At 39.7% G+C, this 25,778-nt stretch overlaps 3 protein-coding genes across 4 annotated transcripts; all 3 read left to right on the top strand.

Moving 5' to 3' along the window:
• The first annotated feature begins 1,015 nt into the window (after positions 1-1,015).
• LOC306895631 (acylphosphatase-1-like) lies at positions 1,016-3,615 on the top strand. 2 transcript variants are annotated; one of them, XM_079459013.1, is made up of 3 exons: positions 1,016-1,046; positions 1,303-1,531; positions 3,041-3,615. In XM_079459013.1, the coding sequence occupies exons 2-3, from the start codon at positions 1,409-1,411 to the stop codon at positions 3,254-3,256; spliced, it is 339 nt and encodes a 112-aa protein (XP_079315139.1). In that variant the 5' UTR covers positions 1,016-1,046; positions 1,303-1,408; the 3' UTR covers positions 3,257-3,615. The 2 variants fall into 2 exon arrangements, with proteins under 2 accessions (XP_079315139.1, XP_079315138.1); XM_079459012.1 differs by having other exon boundaries at positions 1,022-1,046; positions 1,432-1,531.
• Positions 3,616-6,802: 3,187 nt separating this feature from the next.
• On the top strand, positions 6,803-10,197 carry LOC306895382 (protein c-Fos-like; the record flags this gene model as incomplete). The annotated part of the gene is made up of 4 exons (XM_079458605.1): positions 6,803-6,910; positions 7,572-7,763; positions 7,989-8,096; positions 9,571-10,197. 4 exons carry the CDS (start codon positions 6,803-6,805, stop codon positions 10,195-10,197), a joined length of 1,035 nt encoding a protein of 344 aa, XP_079314731.1.
• A 2,313-nt stretch (positions 10,198-12,510) lies between these two features.
• On the top strand, positions 12,511-23,480 carry LOC306895625 (jun dimerization protein 2-like). The gene is made up of 4 exons (XM_079459002.1): positions 12,511-12,781; positions 20,427-20,641; positions 21,641-21,745; positions 22,638-23,480. Exons 1-4 carry the CDS (start codon positions 12,553-12,555, stop codon positions 22,821-22,823), a joined length of 735 nt encoding a protein of 244 aa, XP_079315128.1. The 5' UTR covers positions 12,511-12,552; the 3' UTR covers positions 22,824-23,480.
• Positions 23,481-25,778: the final 2,298 nt, after the last annotated feature.

Raw genomic sequence — 25,778 nt, 5'->3', positions numbered from 1 at the left:
CTGTTATCTGTTCATGGGTTGACGCATCTAGTTTCCTCACACACTTCTGCTGTTGTCTAATATCAGTCAGTCTAGGGAGACATGAATAAAATCTCTCTTGATATTCTGAGACGTTACTGTTGATGTGGTAGTTACTCAGGCTGTATGCTCTCTTGTGGAGGACCGGCTTTAGAGGAAACACTTTGTCCACGTCAGAAGCTCTCCGTGAAGGAACATATCCGTTCTGCTCCTCCAGGAGTATGTCGTCTCTTCTGTGAATTCTGTCTGGAGGTTGCCAGGTATGCTGTTCTGAGGGACGACCCTTTCTGCTCATGTTCTCGCGGCACAAGAATGAAAGTTTTGGTGATATAGTTTCTTTCAATGGTTATTTTTATAATGTGAAGGTCAAGAAGACGTTAATAGTCTAACATCAGCTGTTTCCGTGAAATATGAAGGTCTGTGAAGTGACATATAACACATCCAAAGTAAAAAAAGCATCTTCTTATATATGTCTTAAAAACACAATTTAAAATCAGATTTGATTCAATTAGGTTGCCTGTAAAATGGAATAAATATACAAAACCTTCTGAAAATGAACTATGTGGTAGTTTCAATGTAGTAAACATGTTTTTTTGGTGAATTGATTTTCATTTGTATTACGACTCATAAGGGAAGCAGTGAATGAATCCAGGGTGCATATGTAAATAAACAACTTCAGCATAATGTACTGAAATATCTAACATTTTTACATTAATTGTCTCGGTCACCTTTCTTAGTTGTATTAAATGATGAGTAAATCAACATTATTTGCACTCACCGTGAACGAGCTTCTGCGACGCGTCGACTCGAGCTTAATAGATCCCGTTATATTTAGGAGTTGTGTTTACACGCGTTGCTTAGAAACAAGACAACACACACTTCCGGGATATTTACGGCTTTCGCAGCGCTCTCGCGGTACGGTGATGTCATGCGACGATCGGTCTGCGCAGCGCTGCATGAAATCGAGCACGCCTATTGGCTAGAGCTGCTTGACGCCAGACAGTGGCCCGGATGAGTGACATGCGGAGGTGAGTTAGCCTGTATGACTAAATCAACCCGATATTTAGCGGTAGACGCTTTTAAATCTATACACATGCCACAAACCGCATTGATATGATTATAAAGATTGTATGATAGAGAATTGTAAATGAAAGTCTAGTGATAATCGTCCATTTCAGCGGGATGTTCGAGCATGATATATCTGATTTTCTCTAACGCTGTAAAAAATGTCCATTGTGGCGCAATCGCTGTAAAATGTTTATAACGCGTTTTTTAATCAAGTAGAATCCCTGGAATAATCCTGGAGTTTAATTGGTCAAAGGGTCTGTGACGTGTGCTCATAATGACCGACGCATGAATGAATGAAGATGATTTAAAGAGAGGTCTATGAATGAATAAAGGATGTGATGACAGGTGGTCAGGGTTTGTGATCATGTCCAGTGAAGAGCTGCTGTCTGTGGATTATGAGGTGTTTGGGCGAGTGCAGGGTGTGTTCTTCAGAAAATACACACAGGTAACATTCACATCACATCAACCTATTTATCAGAGTTCATTTAAAGTTGACAAAACTGTTAAACATCTGTACTCTAAATGTCCAGGACAAAATACACACTTTGCCCCAAAAACGGTGTATGTTGTCACAATATGAAGCTGTTGTTTATTACTTACAATTGTAAAGGTCCCGTGTCAGGCACCATAGAGCTTTTGAAAGGGATTTGCAGAACAGCTAAACCTTACGTCACAGCGGTCTCATGCTAGAAGTTAGAACGTTATAAAAACAACTACGTTATACATATACGTATTTATATATATATATATATATATATATATGTGTGTGTGTGTGTGTATTACACATATAATGCTTAAATGTTAATAAATAAATGTATCCTATTGTATCCTATGTATATAAATGTAAGTTTATAAACAGTTTTGTGCAATGCTAAAACAAACACAAAATTGGGCACTACACTCTTAAAACAATCTGTAAGAATAGGGCACAATGCACTGTATTAATATGAAGGAATTTTACACTGCATTTAATTACACTTTAGCATTAACGGAAATGTCTGTAAAATAAAGAAAAAAGTACTGGTCATTTTCTGGCAGTACTGTTTTTTTAAGGGATTACAGTTTAGAAAATTTTTATTTATTTAGTTTAACTATATTTTTAACTAAATTAGATTTAACGGTAACCTAAAATAAATAACAATTCCTAAAACATGCAATTCATCCTGAGGCACTTATTACCCTTAAATTCAAAGTGAAACGTGAACCAGAGACTCATCATTCTTTTCTGCCTGTGAAAGCTGCAGAAGGGCTTTTTGTTCTGGGCTTCCTCATTCAGCATCAGATAATCCAGCAGCAATGGATCAACTACACAAATATAACTTTTTAATGTGTAGGCCTACTACACTTCTCCGCCATGACCTTCATTTACTTTCGCACACTTCTGATCTGAGACTGTGACCCATCCACCTCTGGCATGAGACTGCTGCCTTGTGACTGCTGTGATGTATGGTTCTGCTGTTCTGCAAACAGTTAGCCGGTTGGTTGCAATTCGCAACCTTGCAGTTAGATGCCGCTAAAACCACTAATTGGACCTTTAAATCCAACACTTGCATTTTCAATGTGATTTATTAGTCCAAAGAAAAAGAAAACACAAACTTAACAAAATATCAATTTAACTGACAACACTTTTTTGCCATGATGATTGTGACCTGTAACTTATTGGTACTACATTGTATAGGCTAATGTACTTAATAATTATAAATAGAGAAACATCCCAGTGCTGTTACAGCTGTATCACTATATAAAAATATATACACAGTGCTATTGCTAGAGAAATATCAGGTTACAAACATACATTTCATCAGTGTACTTTGTATTGAGAAAAATTGCAATAATACCCCACATTCTTAATTTTTCACAATTATATGTTAACAGAAATCACATTTTGAACCTCGGTAGTTAACCACAGCAGGACTTTATAATCATAAGTACAGTATGCGTGTTGTGTTTGCAGGCGGAGGGTAAGAAGCTGGGTCTAGTTGGTTGGGTTCAGAACACTAATGCTGGTACAGTTCAAGGGCAGCTGCAGGGTCCCGCCCCTAAAGTCCAGCAGATGCAGCACTGGCTCCAGACCACCGGCAGTCCTCAGTCTCGCATCGCCAAAGCGGAGTTCAAGAATGAGCACGCGGTGGACGAACTGCATTTCAAGGATTTCAAAGTTGTGCGTTGATGTATTTATATGTGTAGATAGGTTATTTAATTTATAAATCTTTAAAAAAAAATTATGTTTCACACACTTGCCCATTGTCTGTTACTGACAAACATACGAGAAAACATCTTACTCCAGAAAAGTGTTTTAGGTTTAATCTGTATTGACTTTAAATCTCATTTCTAAGATAGAAAAAGCTAACAGACACAAACGCTGTGTGTTTCTGTAACAATAATATGTTCTGTGTCTATATCCTTTGTGTTAAAGAACTAAATGATAGCCAATATTTAAATGATCATGAAGTAGGTTGTAAAACACTTATGAAATGGTCTTTATTGGATAACCATGAATGAACCAACAGCAATAAAAGAAGTAATCTGAATAACAACCATGTGTTTCAATCACCAGTTCACAGGTCAAAGATGTACAGTGTATTTAGAAGTTTACTGAAACTGAAGTGATTTAAAGAACACAGTTGTGTTTTCACTATACGAAAACATACTTGATTTTAAACCGAATGTCCGTACAACAAAGATGATTTAGGATCTGTAACTGTGAACTTCATTCACCATCATGGAAATGGCACCACGTTGGCACCTACAGATTAGTCGGGTGCGCATGTGCAATTTGTGTATTGCAATTATTACCATTTTGAAAATAATTGATGCAGATTCTCTTAAAGAAATAGTTTGTGCCAAAATGACAATTCATTCATCATTTACTCACCTTCATGTCAAACAAGACTTTTCTCTGCAGAACACAAAAGAAGATATTTTGAAGAACGTTTGTAACCAAACAACACTGAACCCCATTGACTTCCACTGTAAGGACACAAAACCACTGACACATTTCTCAAAATATATATTTTGTGTTCCACTGAAGCACAACCTACAACCACATGCGGGTGCATAAATGATGACGGAATGTTTATTTTGGGGTGAACTGTCCCTTTAAGCTTTCCGCTGGAGAGCTGGACCTTTGCCGGTGTTTGCTCTCTCTCTTAAATTAAATTCAGATTTAGGCAGATGTGGCTCGCTGTCCAGAAAACGCAGCTCTCCGTAACTGCTTCCACGTTCCACGTCGAGAAGCTTGTCTGCGTTCTCTCAGTTCCAGGAGCTCAGAATGAAAGACGTTATTGTGAGAGAGCCAAACATTCCAGGAAACGAATGTTCTCCACCTCCCTCTCTCACTTACCAAAGCAGAGGCAGAACTCTTGTTTTCTGCTGGAGCTGTTTCAAGACCCAGCCGCTGTATTGACGTGTGGATGAGGACAGGGCTACCAGATGTGACAGATGTATCGTGACCTTTACAGAGACAATCCCAGAATGCAATGTGTTTATACATTTACAAAAACATAACATTCAGTATTGACCCAAGGAACATTCTCAGAACTTCACTTACATTTTTAAAATGTTCTCCCATACAGTTCTCTTAAAGTTCTCTCAGTGACCTTATATCAAAAAATGGTTTTCAGTAACGTGAAAAGAGCAGTTTATCACCAAACTATAAAACATTATTCTTATGTTGTTGGTGGAGTGATTTTCATAAAAGATTATGAAGGCCAAAATGTATTTCCATCACTGGGGTTCATACTTAACTGTACTTCAATTTTGATTTGATAGGGAATAACTTTTGCTGATCTGTTGAGCTTATTGGAAATCAGACAGAGGTCAAATGATGCGAAGTGCAATTACCACAATCAAATAAATGCAATGAAATGTTATTTTAAGTAAAATTGTAAGTTAAGATCGATACATTTTCATTGAATAGAGCAAAAAAATAGAGATTCAACTAGAACCACATCACTGAAGGTTCATTGAAGTCTGCATGAGAAGTGTTTAGTGCTCTAGAATCACGCTTGCATTAAAATCACCTGCTCATTTAGAGGGATATTTCATCCAAAATTAAAATTCTGTCATCATTTCCTCCTTGCTTATAACCAAACAGTTCTTGGACCCTATTGACTACCATAGTAGAAAATACAATGGTAGTCAAAATGCCCCAGAACAGTTTGCTTTCTTACATTGTTCAAAATAACTTGTGTTCAACAGAACAAAAAAAAGATAGATAATTTTTTCTACTATGGGAGTCAATGGGGGTAAGATCTGTCTGATATAAGCATTCTTCCAAATATATTTCTCTGTTCATCAGAACAAAGACATTTATACAGATTTGGAACAACTCGAAGGAGAGTAAGTGATGACAGAATTGTTTTATTTTTTGGCGAAGCATCCCTTTAACACATAATTTCCTCTATTTAAACAACATCCAAGTCAGATGACCTACAGCACATGCAGCACATGCTAAAAGGTCATTTCTGAAGGTGTAAAATTCTTTCTCATAAGGAGAACAGTAAACTGTGTAAACTTTTAAGTGACCATCTAGAAAGTGAATGAACGATGCAGAAGATCTCGTGTCTATTTAAAACGTTCTGCGGACGCTGTTGCATTAAAGAGAGTTTCACCAAAAATGATATTTCTTTATCATTTATTCACCCTTATTAAACCTGTGATGTTTAATTGCATCATTAACACTAGGCTATTGATAGTTTCACAAAGATGTGATTACATGCGCATTTAAATTCCTTTAGGGCATCTATAACAAACTAGAAGTCTAAACTCAAGTAAAATGGGAATGAGCCTTAGTTTCACTTCAGAGATGCTCATCACTGGAATCCCAATACGTAGTTGTCCTTGTATGGTCATGTTCCTGTGTGCGGGCGTGACGTCACACTGTGACGCAAGAGCAGGTGCAGATGCTGAGACTGGAAGGGTCAGCACAACGAATCTAAATGAGATGCGGATCACTATTAAAATGTATTTTGTTCTTATATTTTATATAATAAGATCATGTTGAAGTGTTGAATCGCCTGACAATGACTCGCAGGCTGGTCTTTAAAAACGTGAGCGTCAGTCTGTTGTTTAATGTCTTGATCATTAAAGAATGCGATTATTTTCATGATGTAATCCGTCCATCGATCGGTCATGTATAGGTCATGCACTTAATTCATGTGCTGAATCTCTATTCACTTCATGCGAACTGCACAAACAGATCGGCGTGCGAAACCAACGTATCGCGAGAGCGATTCTAAAGCCCGGCTTTCCAGCTTTCCGCGCGATACTTCGATGTCATACGCCGATCTGTCTGCGCAGCGCAGTATTATGTCGAAACGTGTTTTGGCATCATGCACATCAGGGTCCATCAGACATTTATGAATGAATCTCTGGCACGTACTAAATCTCTCTTTTACAAGGGACCCGAACCCACCCTTTCTGATTTAAAACATCAAAGTGTTTATGAATACAAATTAAATACAACATTGTGCGCGAGTGTCTTCGCAGAAACGACGCGTCACCTGCAAGTTTCCCACGCCCCCCCCCCCCGCGAGCGGAATGGCACAACCCGTTTCATTCATAAAATTCGTGCAGACTATAAATAGGAGGACCCGCCAGAGCTCTGTATCACTGGCCAGGTTTATAAACCTGGAGATAGCGAGTCACCAAACGAGGGCTTTGGACCATAACACCTGGAATCTGATTGACATTTTTGATCATTTGTTCTGGAGACATGTTCCCGAGCAAAGAGCAGAGTGACCCGGACTCGGCATCATCTCCCTGCGAGGACACCCGCCCGCACGAGCCCGGCGCTGACCCGCTGATGATGGACAGCAAGCAGGTACGGCACGTATCACATCTGTGACGCAGGCATTGCACATTATACAATATTTGGTGCACGTGGACACACAAATATAATCAAAATATTATTTTCGTTGTGTGGTGAAAGTGAGGCCCTCCACACGTTTGTCAGACCTTAATATTCAGTGTATAATTCACATGCGTTTGGCATAAAAACATCCCAAACGCTTTAAACCAATGCATTGAAGTCCTTTCTTATCAGTAGAAATCAAATCTTGATTGAGCCTTTTCAAGCTATAGGATATGCAGCTAGAATCTGGGATGTGTCAAATGATATATAGTATTATAGCCAAGGATGCCAGGCTAATATCAAATCTCTAAATGTGTGATGCACGTGATGTTTTGTTGGGCATCCCTCTCAATGCAGTAAACATGGCAAAGCATTGTGAAAAATGCAGCCGATCATTGAGAGAAATAAATCCATTGAGGAGAGCCCACAGCAGCCCCGCGTCACCATTGACGTCAGAGACAATGGCAAAGTTAAATATTGATCAGCAGCTGCCTATTTTTAGACGCTCGAGTGTATTTCGACAACGCGTCACACACGCAAAGTGACAAAGGTGAATGCACGACAGCGTGACGTTAAACGCACACACGCTGATGGTAGCGCATCGTATAACGCCGTGCAATAATGTGCGCAGGGCTCGCGCGCGGACACCGAGCCAGCGGGTGCGTTCGTTCCCACGGTCACGGCGATCTCCAGCACCCCGGACCTGCAGTGGATGGTCCAGCCGACCTTCATCACGTCCGTCTCTCCATCTCTGGGCAGAGCCAAAGCCAAGACAGCTGGGGCCAAGGGAAAATGCGCAGCCAGGAAGAGCAAGAGCGAGCAGGTACGTGCGTGCACGCGTGTGCATGTTGCACGGGATTGATGGGGATGCAGCGAGGTTCTGGCGCGATGCCTGGACCAGCAGCATCCACTTTATATTCAAGTCACAGGCAGTCAATACAGCCTATATTAAGACGCACTGCAGAGATGCCATTGCCACGGTGGCTGGTGACGGTGCACGAGACGCGTCGATTCTGCCAAATAATAAGTGCAATTCATATGTGAGCAGCTTTCACCGGAGGAAGAGGAGAAGAAGAGGATCAGGAGAGAGAGGAATAAGATGGCTGCAGCAAAGTGTCGCAACAGACGGAGAGAACTTACAGACACCCTTCAGGCAGTGAGTACCTCAAAACAGACCCGAAATACACATTCTGCATGACTTACACCCTCCAAACCCATACTGTATGAATGTCAGTGGTACACTAAAGACATCTTTTTGAAAGCATATCCCATTGAGGTATAGAGCAAAGGCAAAACACAAACAGGGTATCATAAAAAATACCCAAATGGGCAAAGTGAACAAAATGTGGATGGCGAGAAAGTTTGTTAAACCTGGACTTTTTTATTCAAGATTTTTACACTGTTATCACTGTTATATAGCTGCATTAACCACGGTGAACGTGTATTAAAGGGATAGTGCATCCAAAAATGATGAAAAGCTGTCATCATTTACCCAACCTCAGGTTGTTTCAAACCTGTATGGATTTCTTTGTTCCAATGAACACAGAGAAAGATATTTGCAAGAACGTTAGCATTTTTCAGTTCTGGGACATAATCCCCTTCCATAGTTGGACATTATTTTAATTGTTTGTTCTGTTGACCACATAATGAGATATTTTGAAGGATTTAGGCAAATAGAGAGTTCTCAGGCACAGTTTAATTCTTCCTATAGTCAACAATGTCCCGGAACTCAAAATGACTAACATTCTTCCAAATATCTTTCTTTATTTTCATCGGAACAATACTTTATACAGGTATGAAGTTACATGACCGTGAGTAAATGATGACAGAATTGAACTATCCCTTTAAAGGACCCTCCGCTGAAAAATTTTAATTCTGTCATGAATTACTTGAGTCGTTTGTCAACCGTATGACCTCGGTTTACCTTCAGAACGCAAATGCAGATATAGATTTATAAGATAAATGCAGACTATATTCAACTATATTCCTGACTTCAGTCTGAGTTTCCAGCATGTGTGGTGCTGATGAGCATGCGTCGTGCGGTGCTCACCCTGGATGTGGGACAATAGTTGAATATAGTCTGTATTTTTCGTTGCTTTATCTATAGTCTGTATTTCTCGTTGCTTTATCTAAAAGGAGTGGCATGGACTATTTCAACGATGTCTTTAGGGTTGATGAACGACTTGAGGGTAATTCATGACAGAATTAATGGCTAAAATATGGCCTATAAAAAAACTGAAATTAGATTAGGATGACATTTAATTAAGATTAAAGATACAAGTAAACTCCACAGGGTAGCAGCTTTTGAATTTGATCCAAATCCATATTAATTCCATAGCCCTCTGAGACTTAATGTTCTGGATTTGGGGAGATCAGATGCGAAACGTTTAAATTGGCAGTTGCATCCAAAAGCCATACGTTAGCTTTTTGTGAGCAATGGTTAAAACATTTGGCGAAATTCGGCTACACAAGCTTTCAAAAGGCTTTGTCCACCGTTGTTCTTCTTTTCACACAGTAAAGCTGATGTTATTTTGAAGTTCCTGGCCCAAAAGGTTTGTGTTTAACAGAAGATACGAGGGTAAATAAATTATGTTAGTGTTTTAAAAATCTGTCATTTTTAATTCCACCAGGAAACCGACAAGCAAGAAGAGGAAAAAGCTTCTCTCCAGACTGAAATTGAGAATCTCCTGAAGGAGAAAGAGAGGCTGGAGTATGTTCTTACCACTCATAAACCTCTCTGCCAGCTCCCCGAAGAGCTCGACTGCATGTTTCCAGAGTCTCCTCAGCCTCTTCCAGCCAAACCCTCAGAGGAAAGTCCACCAGACACCGGCTCTCTCCCGGACCTGGAGATCCCGACGGTCCCGTCCACTGCTATTTCCGGCAACTCCAACATCCTGTTGTGCTCCAGTGCGGAGGTCAGTTTGTGCGACCTGGAGCCTTCGCTGGATATCAAGGACGAGTTCCTGGCAGCCGGCGATGACACGGCCCGCTCCGTCCCTGACATAGACCTGACCGGTTCGCTGGGCATCACGGACTGGGAGACCCTTTACAAGTCTGTGGCCAATGATCTCGAACCTTTAAGCACCCCGGTGGTCAGCACGTCCACGCCCACCTGCAGCAACTACCTGTCCGTCTTCACCTTCCCCTGCCCAGACCTGGACTCCTTGGCCGAGGGACTGGACTTGTATAAAGGTGGGGCGAGCAAACCCGAATCAAGCGCCGATATCCTCAACTCTCCAACTTTACTGGCCCTATAAACACAAGCGACATGGCGTCACGATATTGCTCTTAATCACTGGATACGGCTGTTTTGATTCAGACGTGTAATGTTGGTGTTATGCCAACCACATCCGTGACACGTTCGGTGCGGGATGTCTCTTTCTTCCAGCATCATTTGATGTAGCCCAAATCCAAGAGCATGGAGAATTATTTTATGAGCTGATATGAACTACCTTCCAGTTTGAAAAGCATGCACAGAGATATCATAATAGTATATATATATATATATATATATATATACAGTATATAATATCTATATATGTATCGGTTCCATATCTGTTTGATCTGGTGCTAAGTTCCGTATTGTGGAATTTACGGCAATTTTGTGTTCGTTTTTATGGTCGACCCGTGTTGTGCTTTAATATGCAGTCATGACAGTTCACATACCTCAGCGTCACCATTCGACTGTGTTTCCACGTCAAACGTTTAGAGTTTTCCATGAAAACATCCAGTGCTATATTGATGGAGATGTATTTTATGATAATTTATTTTTTTACATTTAAAATTTGAGCATTGATTGCTGAATAAATCAATGTGAAAAACATTCACGCTCTTGTGTTCTTGTTTCTTTTGTGACATGTACACGGCTATAGAATAGAAATATGTGGTTTTATATTTACATGCTCTTTAACACTTTGCAATATGGTCTCATTCATTAGTGTTCGTTAACGCATTTGAAGTAGAAAGCAAATACATAACCCTGATCTACAAATGTTAATATGTCTTTAAATTGAAATATATATTTGTAACAATTATGTAGAAAATCAAATAGATGATTAGAATCAAAAGGTCTTCCCTTAGTAGCATAAATAAATGTTTATAAATTCAGAATTTTCTGCAGAAAGCCAATATAAAGCATTTTATTGAACCACAGTTATACTGTTTTGTGTTTAGTTGTATTACTGTTTTAAATTCGCTTTAATTTTGAAATTTGTATGGTAATTTAGTGTTTTCCTCTTTAATTTGAGTAAAGTAAAATAACCTAGGATTAAATCTGAATCATCAATGTGGAAAGAGGCTGTAAATTTAAAATGCATATCGACATAGGTATTCGGCGGGGGAAAAAACTCCGGCCGTTGGCCCCGGTGAGTCCCGGCGAGGGATGATCAAGCCCCAGAAACGACAGTGGAAATGCGGCTGGTCCTGGACAGCGCTAGCACACCTGATTCTCAATCGTGGAAATCCGGCTATTGGGTCCTTAAAGTCACCATGAAACGGAAGTTGTGATTGACTTCTATTCTGTATCGTGACGTGTATCCAAGTGAAATGGCTTCTGAAATTCTGAAAAAATGTAGGGCGGGGCTTTATTTTGCCCTTCCCTTTTTGATTGGTTTGTTGTAAGTTGCACCTGGATGGAAGGGCTAAAAAGCCTGGCCATTGGACAGTAAGTTTAGTCCAACCTCATCTTTGATACTGACGTCATACGGTGAAGTGTTGTTATTGAGAGGGGAAGAGAGGAGCTTATACGTTTTTGATTAAAGAAAACAAGTGCAAATGAATTGATAATAATCACTGCAACACTGTGTAAAACACTTGGAATTTTCCTGTTTGATTGCATGGTGACTTTAAGGATTTTCATTACAACACATGGCAGACCCTTTATGTAGTGTACTCCTCATCCTTAGCTCAAATTGACCCCATATAACAAAAATTATTAAAACAATTAACGTTGAAACTTTAAGTCTAACTGATATTTATCTATATAAAGCCCATGTGAAAAAGTTAGTCATTTAGAAGTTTACCTGATTCCCGTAACAGTTTATTGTAGTTTAGCATTTACTATCGGTGTGGTGACCTTTCTAGATACTAATGTTTTCAAATCTGACAGGTAAGCATACTAGAATGTTTACTAACTTAATAATACTACAGAATACTATAGTATTAATGAACAAAGTGGGGTAAATAATACTATAATATGCTACAGTGGACCGCAGTAAATACTCCTTAATATGGTAGCATGCATTAATATTATAGCGCTTGTTAATACTATGAAAAAATACTGCAGTGTCTAGAACAGTTTATCAGTAAACACAACAGAACACACGAACAAAGTGTAGTTATTACATACTACAATGCACTACAGTAAATATGAAGGTACATTACAGTAAGTTTGTTATGCAATAGGCACATAAAGCTGTAGTATGCATGAACAAAGTGCAGTAATTACTTTAACATCCCGCAGTAAGTATACTTCAATATTTGTCATGTGGGTATATAGGTCAACTTTGCTCGCTTTACTTCTATGGCCCTCGCAATGAACCCAACAGTGTACAATGTTCTCCATCCCTTCATCACGACTCCAGCAGTCTGTGTCCAGTGTGGATCAGCGTGTAATGTTTGTTTGCTGGTTTCTAAGGGGAGGAGCAAGTCTTCTTCTCACTTCTCCAGCGCTCCACGCGCGCTCCATATTCCTCATCCTCCCTGCTGACGTCCCACTTCCGCATTCCTCGATCCTCCCGATCAAGGATCAGATGCAACGCTTCCCGCTCTTCAAGATCTACTCGCGACCTCGGCCTGACGTCAGAAAGGGACTCCATCCGCTCGCCACGGGACCCGAGTCAGGTACGAGCACGACTTTCAGCAACTTCTGCACGGGTTCGAGTCCGGACCCTGCGCTTTCCGCTGGGACGCGTGCGGAGACCTGCCGCGCTCCCTTCACAGGCAGCACCCTTGACGCGCAATAATGCTGCACGTGAAGGGAGCTCGCGGGGTTTCGGACTCGCGCTCGGTGCCCTCAAACCCAACACGTTATAAAGCGCGAGACGTTAGTGCACGTTACGTGTGGTCGCGTGTAAAGATAATAACCCGTGCACGCGCAGATCTGTAGTTCTTTGCTCTTATCTCCATCGACATGCGAGGAGGATGATGACAGACTCAAGTTCACGTTACATAAGATGCACTTCCGGTCTGAGATAACAGGCACGTGCATTCCCACATTCATCTTTACGTCAGCTTGCTTTTTTAACGAATAATAAACAATCATTTCTATTTGTGTTTAATGTGCAGGCTATTCTTTCATATATCATTATCATATACATTTTTATTGACTATAGTCATAACTTATCATTTACAGTGCATTAGGTCATTTAGAACTTACCAATAAGCAACATGCTTTTGTTTAGGTAGAGTGCAGAAACATACAATGACAATTATACAAGAACACATTAAATATTTAAAATACATTTTAAACACTGATCAAATACAGAAAATGCTTTAAAGAGCCACTGAATGTTCCCCATTCTGAAAACCACCGTATATACTATAGTAAACTATAGTCATTTATTTTAATTCTCTAAAACAAGTAGGGTTTAGTTGACAAAACAAACAGAAGTGATATGAAAGATATATGTTCAGCTGCTGATAAGATTTCTCTCAATTGAGTTGAACACATGTTCTTATGAGTGAAAACACATGTGTTTCTGTGCAGACTGAGGCTGTTTATGTTTGTATATCACTGATGATGTGTGTCATTGTGATGAAGGCATTTAAACCTGTCAGTACTGTACACAGGTGTGTTGTTTCCGCATTATAACAGAACTGTTATGCAACACTTTCACATTATTGTTTCAGATTCGATCGCCCACTTCTTTTATTATGGAAGTGAAACTCTTCTCCGAGCAGCTGAGAGTGCTTTCTGTTTAGTGTTTGTCTACAAAGGGCAGATGAGTTCATTTATTTAGTTTTGACTGTGTAACTTGTAAATGCTCGCAGGGCTTGAGATTGAATCTGTATTTTGCAGCATCATACACACACTGAAGATATTGTCCAAATGCTTGAGTCCACTTTGAATGCTGGAGAGAAACAAAACATTTGCGGAATTTGAAGAAAATGCGAATTGAGAATACATGAATATAAAATAGCTTGTGTAGGCCATTTAGCAAACTCCTCAGAAGTTCTCCCATTCATGTACATGGCGACTCAAAAGCGTATATTACTCATTTAATCGCATATGATGAATCATCCAAACAAAAAGATACAGAGATGAATTGATCCGTTGAAGTTTTTGGCGCGTGTCCTGTTTTGCTTTTTCGTCTGAATTGTGTTTTTTCTTCAAAGCACATGGATGAATCGAGTCACTGGTCTTCAGAAATCTGGTTGTGATTAAATATTTCAAGATCTGTTTCCTGAATCGATTCTTCTCTGTGTTTTAAAGCCTGGATTTACGCTGAATGATTGTGAAATATTTCAAGTGTGTTATGGAAGGACATCTCAGGCACTTTTTTTTAATTTAGAAACTTTAAAAATGAGTCTGAAAGGGTGAAGAAGTTTGACCAGAACATTCTGCAGAGTAAAATGGATCCCAGCATTTTGCTTTGCTTGGATCTTTTCCAGGATGCCCATGTAGTGAGTGTGTATTCGTCCGTTTCAAATGTGTTTTTAAAAGGTTGCTTGCATATATCTGTTAGTTTGTGGATGTGTTATTCGTCTGGTTTATGCAGAATTTAACACAGCCTTGATTTTCGCATGTTTTTATTTGTTGTCCATAATAACGTCTCGTCGGTCAGCTCATGTGTTTTCCATCGGTCCGCAGTGAAAGATCAGTTAGAGGGTGTGTAATAATGGAGTCAGATGTTAGTGCAGCACATGTCAATGTTCTCAGTCTGTAACCGTCGCTCTGTAGAGCTCTCCGGTGGACGTCTAAACAAAGAGAACACTGTTTTATTCTGTTTATTTTTCCCAATCCTTCGTGTCATTCCTTCAATACGCGCTTGTCTCGCCTGGTCTCTATGAAGTTTTGTTTGGAACTTGTGTGCTGAAGGTTTGGAAGACGGTGATTTTGAATGTGCAAATCATTTTTCCATCGGGTGCATGTGACTGCAGACCTCACGGACATCGTTGTTCATGTATGCTGGAACACATGTGAGAACACTCAGACTTATCTTACGCTTCTTCAAAGAGACAATCCTTTCATTTTCCAGGAAATGTTTTGGCAAATTTGAGACAGTCTGTTTCATGGAGTTCACCACATTCATACAGTATGATGTGATATCTGTCTCGGTCTGACTGCAAGTCGCCTGCTGTGAGGATCGAGATCCTGTCCAGGTCTCAGGAGGAGTTACGCTGGTCTGAGGTTTGTCCGGCGGTTCTCGATTGGGTTTTTTCTTTCGGGGAGTCAGTGGCGTTGTCATGTTCTTTGCGGTCACATTCCTCAGCGCTGACACGGAGAACAGCAGCACACGGCTCTGGATGAGGAAACACGCAGGGGCGGATCTTGGCTGATGGATGTGATTCTTTCAGGGAAATGAGCCCGCGTCCAGTTCTGCGCTTCTCACAAAAACAACACAAATTCACTTTCCATTGTTACTGTAATTACAAGGTGTCTGGGGATCTAACGCGTTGCGTTCTAATGGATATGGTTTTAATTGTGGCTGTATATTAGACATGTAGACTACTGTATTTGAACCCTTTCCTCGCCAGAGTTCTAACAGAAAATGGTGTCAGTTCACCAGTATCAATCATAAAAAAACAATATAATCCCCAATAGATTTTGTTGTATAATATCAGCCTTATTCTAGCTCCATCGTTTCGATTGAATAATCAATCACATCATGATAATTGCTAAGACTTTTATCACAGTGAATGAATGTATAATTTAGTGCTTTCTAATATACAGTGTTAACGCATTATGGGATAGGGGTTGAGACTTCGTTAAATAAGAACATTTAAGCAACTTTTATAAATGTGCTTTACCGGTGTACGTCTTGAGACAGAACAATGCCACTGACATATTTTAAGATGTGTTATTACAAGTGGTTGTCAGTAAGGAAGGATAGCTCAACCATGCCCTTTCTATTAAACTCGTCCTATAGTCAGATTTATTCACTGTTGACAATAGCAACCCTTTCATATTCAGCGGGCCATGTAGATTTTTATTTATTGATTGCATTTAGGTCCTTCATTAGCGTCTGTTCCTGGGCTGCTATATGAAAGTCGTCCGCCATGTTGGAACAGTCAAGCATGTCTGTGTGAACACTCGAGAGCAAACTGACTGTGTGTCTGCCATAGTTACACCTCTATGAACATCAAATGTTGTGTGCTGTTGTAGATCCAAAAATAATGAACACAATACATCAAGACGAAGGTGTTAGCTCATAACACAACATCAAAATCATTACCATACTGTAGTTTTAAAAGCTGTAATATAAATACTTTATCAATACATATTAACATATTCTTACCTGTCAAAGGTCTTCCAGTTTTTCATGGATATGTGAAGCACACATGCTCTGATATCCGGTGCTTTCTGCTGGATGATCATTTGAACTCTACAATCATTTAGATTTTGTTGTGTTTTATTTAAGTTTATGACTAGCTGAATGACACAAATGTCTTAAATGTGTAGTGCTGGATGATAGTTAGCAAATATTCACAATAAATGAACTGGTGGTGATATAAGGGATGAGTACTTCTTTTCTTCGTTTGGCTGTTATGTTTCTGTGTTTCACTTTCCTTTGTTTTCATATTTCAAATATTTTGAGAGCGTTCAGACTAGGGGTGTAAAATTGGCTTTATAGGACTAGGTGTTATAATCCCACTATTTCAGCACAGTTGAATTGCCCAATTGGACATTTCCCACACCTTATGCATGACAGGGGGAGCAGTCAAGAATATGAATAGAGGAAATAAGGTATGAGGTTATACTGGGTTCGTTGGGTAGGCATTCTTGTCATGATTCTGCCGCATCATGTCATGTTTCTCCTGGTTTAGTGGCTGGATCATGACAGAGTCTCATGTTTTGTGTGGAGAGAGGCATTTATGGTCCTTATGGCCTTCCATACACTCTCTCCTGTCTCGTCTCTGTTCCCATCCTCTCGTTCCCTCTTAATTGATTCATGCCCTTCACCTGTTCCCCTCTTGATTTGGTCCCTTACTTAATGCCCTTGTGTCTTCTGTCTTGTGCTGGTTCATTGTGGTTGTGTGGTGAGTTCTTGTAGTCTAGTTTAGTGTAGTTAATGTTTAAAAAGGTTAATTTAGTCTTGTTGGAGTTTAGATAATCTTAGTCCTGTTTTGTTATTATATTCCCATGTTTTGTTCTGTTACCCCCTCGTCGGTTTTGTTTTGTCATTTTATCATTAAAGTCTCTGTTAACCCCTTACCCGCTGTCTGCACCTGGGTCCTCTGTCCGTTACTCACCCCCGTGATCATGACAGAATGAACCAGCCCTCACAGGACCCAGCAGACAGAGGGATCGTTGCGGCAGCAGTCAAAGCAGCCGGTTTCCCCTCCAGGGTCGAGGCTGCCGGACTCCCTTCCAGGGTTGAGACTGCCTGGTTCCTGCTCAGGGCCGATGCCTGCTGGACTCCCCATCAAGTTGCTGCTCCTTAAGGAGTGCCTTCTGTCATGATTCTGCCGCATCATGTCATGTTTCTCTTGGTTTAGTGGCAGGATCATGACAGAGTCTCATGTGTGTCGCATTGTTACAACTAATGTCATCAGGCAGCCCATGCTGTGTCCATCCACCTCAACCACAGCCATTGGGTTCTTCTTTCCGCACCACTGGTCAGTTCTTGATTATCCTCCAGGGCTCGACGTTAACGCCTGTCCAGGACAAGTGAATGTTTTGTATGGGTAAGTTAGAGAGAATTTTACTTGCCCAACCAGAAATCTTTATTTATAACAGTGTTACGAAAAAGTCGGTCTGTGCTAAGAAGTGCATTAGACAGAGCTGCATGTTTGTGTGAATTGCGTTTGTGGTGATTGTGCTTGTTTGAGTGTCACAATAATCAATGGCGCCAATGGTTAATTATATGGAGTCCATATAACTAATGTAAGATGCTTACGGAGAATCCTGTTATTGAAATATGTAATCTGGCTGTTCTGGGTGTCTGAGTGAATGAGGTGCACAGATTAACATAGTACACGAGTAATAATTTATAAAATAACATGAGGATATGATATGAACACAAGAACTTCATCTCCAGAGTTGCTCTGAGAGTTTATGTTACGAGTATTTTACTGTTTAAGTGAAGCTATCATCAAGCAGACAAAACTAAACTCAAAAGTCTTTCTGACAACCTGTCAACATAAAAGTCCTGTAAACTTGAAAACTCAGACTAGAAAATACTTTAGTATTTGCCAAAGTAAATTGTAGAAACCTTGTAGTAAATTAATAAACTGTAGTAAACACTTTAGTAAACTATAGGAAGGTTCAAATGCACTGAAGCAGTGGTTCTCAAATTTGTCAGATCAAGTACCACCTTTAATAAAATTGGTTGTTCCAAGTACCACCAGAAAATCACATGAATAAATACTTAAATTAATAGTAGAGCTGTGATGCTTTATCTTTACATGTATTATTTATAATAATTATTAATAATACAAAACACTTTTTATATACCAGCTGTTTTCAAACTATAGAACATGTTCCAAGTTAGTCATCAGTAATAGTGAACACAAACACTTTTTTGTGGTGCACTGTAAACAGGGCTTTGTAAATGACTTTTGTGGGGGATTTATTAACTTTATGGGGACTTCCAGAAAGACTACAAACCTATATTAAAGGCAAACAATGTGGAAAGGATATTTAACAAATAAATACACGTAAACTTAAACATCAAGAGAACAGCTGTAAATAACAAACAGAGACTTTTGTCAAAAACGGGCGCGTCGAAACTAAATAGCAACGCGTGCTTCATTGATTTAACCTCGAGGAGATAGAATTGGCACTTTACAGCAATAACAGCAGCTTTAAGCAGCGGCTCAAGTGCAGAAATACATAAGAAACTTAATTTGCACCCAACTCTTCGGAAGTGAGAGAGTGAGGGTCTATGCTTGAGCTGCCCGTCATGCGTCTGAGTTACATCCACAAGTGAGAAAGTAAGTTTGTCATCGGGCCAAAAAAATTATTCTCCGCTAGATGACGGGCCGGACTGTAGTCAAAGGATACTACTGCTTGCTTTTGTTCTACAGCAATGATGGGGAGTGATAATACATTTAGATGGTCCCAGAGGACACTAGGTAAACGCCTTTAAGAAAACTTGATTGGAATCTTCAGCCTCCGCTGCCAAGTTGGCATTCTGCAGATTCTTTCTTTCAAATGCTTCATTAATGGCATTTCCCAAGGTCCAGTCAACTCAACTATGAGGACTGTCCTACCGGAGCTGGACCACAGAACCATGTCCGGCCGCAGGTTGGTCGCTGCGATTTCCAAGGCAGACCTGAATCTGGGGTTAAGGGCTTGGCCCGCGTTTTCGGTTCCCTTGATGTAGCTTTTCGCCATGTGGGTGTGGTTGATCCCAAACCACGCCCCCCTCAGCCATATTGAACTTGTCCCACGATGTCTTCATGTCTGAGGGATGCCTCTGCATCTCCTACCGCTGTTGTTGGGTTCCATTTCCTCCTTTTCACTACTGTTGGAGCAGCATCTCTTACACAGGGATCACAGGATTCTTTAAGCGTCATCTCTAACCTTGTTTTGGTGCATTTATATTCCTCCATTAGGCTTGAAATGGGAAGCAAAAGAGCTTCATTCCCATACAGCCCTAAGTTGATAAGGCATCTTGGTAGCCAAAGCCATTTCCTCACTTGTGTACTCACCAATCTCTCCAGGTTTTTGGTGTGAGACGCTGTGAGCTCATACATTGAAATTGGCCACATCAGGCGTTCCAACAAGCCATATTGGAAGCATATATAGTCAACGATTAATCACATCCAGTATAAACATTTGAGTTTATATAATATATGTTTGTGTACTGTTCATATTCATTTTGTATTTAAAGACACAAGCACATACGTGTATATATTTAAGAAAAATATTAAAATCAGCAAACATTTATTGGTAAACATAAATAAATCGAATCTAAATATCAAAATATTTTCTAAATATAATAAATGTATGTAATACTAAATTAATATGTTTTCATGGCTTTTTTATGTTAATATTTTTATCCATTTTATTATATGCTACTGTCATTTTATTTTTTATATTGCTATACAGGTTTACTTTTTTAGTTATAAGTTATTTGGTAAAATTATTGGGGGGACTTGCTGGGGACTTGCAATTATTGGTTATTATTATTTTCGGTTATTAATTTAATTATAAATTAATCAGTTATAAATTAGTGCCTTAACGTTTCTAACATTTAATGTATTCAAATAATTTTTTAAAACCTATGTTTTATTCGATTTCAATTAAGTTTTGATCACTTTAATGACCCTATTGTGAACAATGTATTGTGCCGATTATTGATCTTGTTCTGTTGTCCAGGTGTGGTGACGGGTGTTTGTGACATGATGCCCGGGCAGATTCCTGACCCCTCAGTGACCGCCGCCTCACTGGCCAGCCTGGGACCTCTGGCGGGCATCTCTGCCACCACATTAACTGACCAGCTGAAATATGCCGACCTCTGCAACCTCGGAGCCATGCTGTCCCCTTTTCATCTGCTTGGCAAACTGAAACGACCGCTGCCCATTAAAGCTGAGGTTGTTTTTTGTATAATGTTGTGTTTTTGTACTGAAGTAGCATATAGACATATATAGATAGTTAAATATGTATTTGTTTATATAAAGCAGATTGCTGGTGGTGTTGTCTTATGTGTGTACACATCTGGTTACACAATATATAATACTAACAGAACTGCAGTGACTCCATCTAGTGGTCGGAGAATCACTGTAAACATCACACACGCTGGCTCTGAGATGAACTTTAGTATGTCTAAAAATCCCTTCACACTTGCTTCCTGAACACAAACAAAACTGTGACTACAGCACAAATGAAACATATATCAGCAACATGGTTAGACCATTGCTAAATATATCATATGAAAAATGCTGCCCACAATAGAACAAAAGGCGTTCATATTTTACAAAATGTAGCCTATACGTAACAACTAATGTCTTGTACCATGTAGCAACCAATTTTTTCTTCAAATCCTGTGATGCTTTGAGTGCTTTTTCAGACTCGTTCCACTATTAAAGGAGTAGTTCACCTTCAATTCTGTCATCATTTACATGACTTTCTTTTTTCTGCAGAACACATGCTCCATACCACTTTTTTCTTTACTGATCCGATACCTGAATTCTGAGTATCGGCCTATACTGATCCCGATACATGCACTGTTATTTCCTGATCAATGTAGAATTACATATCTTTTATTGCCGTAGGTGAAAACTACTTACACATAGGTTTATTATTAGTGTTTTCACTTAAATGTTACTTTACTACATTATAAAGCATGTATCATACTTCTTAGTCCGCCACATTGCTGTGTAGCTGGAGTAGATTTAAATCTCCCACTTTCTTTTACTCTCATAAATATGTGAATATATAAATTGTGATCCAACGTTTGCTTCCCCTATTTTTTCTGTCTGAAAGTAATTCTTATTGTAAAGATCTTGTTGAATTAATTTAATTGATTATACTCTGAAACGTACATAAATATAGTATATATACCTTGAATGTTGATGTTTTTGCTCGTACAGAGAGACGAAGAGGAAGAACGCAGGAAAAGAAGAAGAGAGAAAAACAAAGTGGCAGCAGCCAGATGTCGAAATAAAAAGAAAGAGAGAACAGAATATTTACAAAGGGTCAGTATATGCTCTATTGTATAGTATGAATTCTATATGCTGCAGACCGCTATGTGCTTGAAATGTTCCCATACTCTATATGCTCTAGTACTCTTATGCTCCAGTACCCTATACACTGCAGTACCCTACATGCTCCGGCCCCTTTATATGCTTGATGTACTACTGTTGTACCCCATACAGTATGCTCCAGTACCCTATACACTCCAGTACCCTATACACTGCAGTCCTCTATACGCTCTGGTACCCCATATGCTTTAGGATCCCATACACTTCAGAACCCCTTTTGCTCCATTACCCTATACGCTCCAGTACTCTGTACACCTTACATTTAGTCATTTAGCAGACGCTTTTATCCAAAGCGACTTACAAAGAGTTCAGAGAGCAATAAGCGATATGTCATATACAATAGTTGCTAATACAAAGTTAGTAGTTTCAACAAAAGCCAGAACACTACCTGTTGAGAGAAACCGTTTTTTTTTTCATTTGTCTGTCAAGTATTCACAGAAGAGATGGGTTTAAGTCGTTTTTTGAAGGTTGTGAGAGATGTGGTTGACCGGGCCGAGTTAGGAAGAATGTTCCGTCAGGATGGAGTTGTGAACGGGATTGAGCGGGGATGAGATTTGCAATACAAGATGCCGCTCGTTTTCTGAACGCAGGGTTCTTGATGGGGTGTTGGAGGGTGTGGAAGTATGCCGGTGCAGTACCTTAATACCCTATATGCCTCAGTACCCTATACACTGCAGTCCCCCATACGCTCTGGTACCCTATATGCTTCAGGATCCTACACGCTTCAGAACGCTATGCGCTCCAGTACCTATACGCTGCAGTACTCTGTGTACTCCAACAGTCTCTCACTGAGTTTGTGAATCAGCTTTCATCTCTTGAGTTGCAGGAATCGGAGCGTCTGGAAATGATGAACTCCGAGCTGAAAGCACAGATTGAAGAGCTGAAACATGAACGGCAGCAGCTTATCCTCATGCTCAACCGTCATCGGCCCACCTGTATCGTGAGGACAGACAGCGTCAAGACCCCCGAGAAGGAGAGCAACCCCCTCTTGGAGCAGCTGGAAGTCAAATGAGAAACATCCACACACACACACAATTACACATTACTGTTTACAGGTGAGCTCATCGCCAGCTAGCTCAAGCACTTGACTCGAAGCACTTGGACATTTTAGGAAAGAGAGAGAGAGACTCCTCTCTGACCCGTGACGTTGGAGATTAAACATACACTCACAGCCTCATTACATTTGGGCTGCATGTCAGCAGTCACAAAACTTTTGTAGGATTGTTTATCTTGTTTCATGTGCGGTCATAAAGTGCCTTATATGTTCGACCATAAGTTCATTTAGTTCAAAAGGAATCTGATCACCGATGTTGAAAAGGATGGTTGGATGCGCATGTGGTGGCTCATCATGATAACTGATGATTCTACACGGACGGTCCTCATTGTCATGTACTTCACTGTTTACTGCCTTCAGTTTCTTTATTATTGTTTTTCTGACGCAGGCGTCATGTATGCACATATGTATGAACTGTTTACATCTTGCCAATTTATTATAGTTATATACTATATATATGTTTTTATACTTCCTTGTACATTACATGGACTTATCACTAGATGTGATACATTTTATGCAACAATTTCATAACCCATGTTGCTGTGATTTACTCAATTTGTTGTATGGCTGTGAAAACTGCAAGAAATTATTAAACAAGTGATTCTTGTAGAATGTTATTCTGTGAAATTTTTGAGTTGGACAGATTTAAGTACAATTTCATTTTTGACAAAAGTTAATGGCTTTTCTCAGGAGCAAGTGCAATGGATATATTTTACATAAATATATCATTTTTACAAAGTTAGTGTATTAATGAATTACACAATCTGTTCTGATTCATGCGAACACATTTAATATTGACAACCATGTGCAGCAATTGACCAATCAGAATCAAGTTTACCTGAGAGTTGTGTAATAAAATATGAATTATAACAAACATAAAAATATAGCTGCAAGCAGCAATGACAGGGTCAAGTCCAACATGAAACAAAAGGATATATATGTGGACATTTCTGATCATGAGTATTTTAAAAGCAGATCTAAAAACATAAGTAGAAGCACTTAGAACACAATATAATGGTGGCGCTATCACCAAACTGAGGTGAACAAGATTTGCCAATGATGACACTTACGGTTCAGAAGTTATGATAAAAATGTATGTGAAACGTTGGACTGTTGGTGGCACTAGAGGGATTGAGGTGAGACTCCAAATTTCCTGTGGGTTCGAAATATTTCAGTGAAACATTACTGAAAGGCAGAATATTGCCTTGCTTATTTAGTTTTTCTATATGTTCTTGTTTTTAACTCAAGTTTAACCATTTTTAAAAGAGTTGTAAACATGTGCTAATGAGTCTGTAGGTTCACACAGAATAGTGTTGTGCTCACTGTGGGAAGTGTTTGGCAAAAGTAAAGTATTGAGAAATGTGTCCTAGCGATAAGGCATGTTAAGGTACAAGGCGTGTTTAACATGTTATTGCAAATATGTATGTTTTATTAATTTGTGTCATTTAAGGTGTGACAAATTAAGCATTTAACCATTGAAATAGAGAAATGTAAGAGAATTACAGTCACACTGATAAGTGATTTATGTTACAAAAGAAATGCATTATTATTTAATATGATACACAAATGTTCTAGTTTAATTTGAACAAACAGGACATTAAGTATGTCTTAATATCTTAAGTATCATTTGAAGACCTCTCGTCAGTTATGTGTGATTTCTGAAGGATTTTGTTTCTTGCTTTTATGTTCAAACTAATTTATTAAATTCAGGTAATCTCTGATCTACAAGAGATTACGACACTGACCCACATATACACCATAAAACCTAAACCATTCACAGTCCACGAGAACTCAGTCTGTGTTACACTTTCATGTATTTCACATCACCCCCCCCGCAACAATCACTTTATGAAGCCACTAAACATCCCTTAACATGCAATACAAACATTTCAATATAAAACACAATCGTCTATAAATTCGGGCGAGAAGCTCGAGGTTTGTGGTTTTAAAAAAAGACCTCAAAGGTATGTTAATGAGTTTGTTCTTTTAGAATGACACAAGTTACATGTTCAGTCTTAGACAACATTACATCCCATCACCAGAAGATCAAAAGCAGAAATAAGATGCAGACTGTTGGGCCTCCAAACCTCACAGACCACAAGCATTTGCATCCTTTTATACAGTAAAACGTGACATTATACAAACAAAATGATGACGGCCAGATAAATAAGATCAGAACCTACCTGTCCCTGAACACACCGGTGTAAGCGATCTCAAATACAAGTCATTGGATTCACTTAATTTTTTGTGATATTTTACTTTACTTATAAAACTATGTGCAAAAACTTAACACAAAAAAGTTATATTTACTTAAAAAACTGTTTACAAAATCTTGACTCATGTGTGCAAATTAACGCAAAATATAACTAAATCCTATTAGCTGTTGTTCCCTTTCTGTCGGTCTCTCGACGTTGTGTCGACAGAATGGGGTTTGACTTGAGAACCTACCTTCTCTGACTGACTTGAACAGGCCAATGAAAATTGGCGAATGAAATTTGCATGCCGGACTCCGCCCCCGGATATCCGGGTATAAAAGGGAGCCAGCGTGCCGCATTCATTCACCTTCTGTTCTTCGGAGCCTTCGCATCCTGATGCTGACGACTCTGCAGATATTATCTACGTGTTGCTGGTCTTACGACGTGGTGCAGCGGACTGTCCCTTTTCCTGTGACTTCCCCTGGGCGTCTCGGCAACTGCCAAAGCGTCTCTCTAAAGAGCGAGCCCTTTTCAGGGCTTAGAGTTTTTTCCAGCGCGGCATGTCCCGCTGTGCTCGTGGGTGCGGCGCACTCATCGAGGAAGGGGACGGACACGATGTCTGCCTCGTGTGTCTGGGACTCCAGCACGCTGAGGCAGCGTTTGTGGATACATCTTGCCCGCACTGCGCGCGGATGGCTAGTCAGACGTTGCGTCACTG

This window comes from Barbatula barbatula (assembly GCF_947034865.1).
Source record: "Barbatula barbatula genome assembly, chromosome: 6".
Classification (NCBI taxonomy): domain Eukaryota; kingdom Metazoa; phylum Chordata; class Actinopteri; order Cypriniformes; family Nemacheilidae; genus Barbatula; species Barbatula barbatula.
The sequence above is the reverse complement of the archived record's forward strand: the minus strand, read 5'-3'. Positions and strand labels throughout refer to the sequence as shown.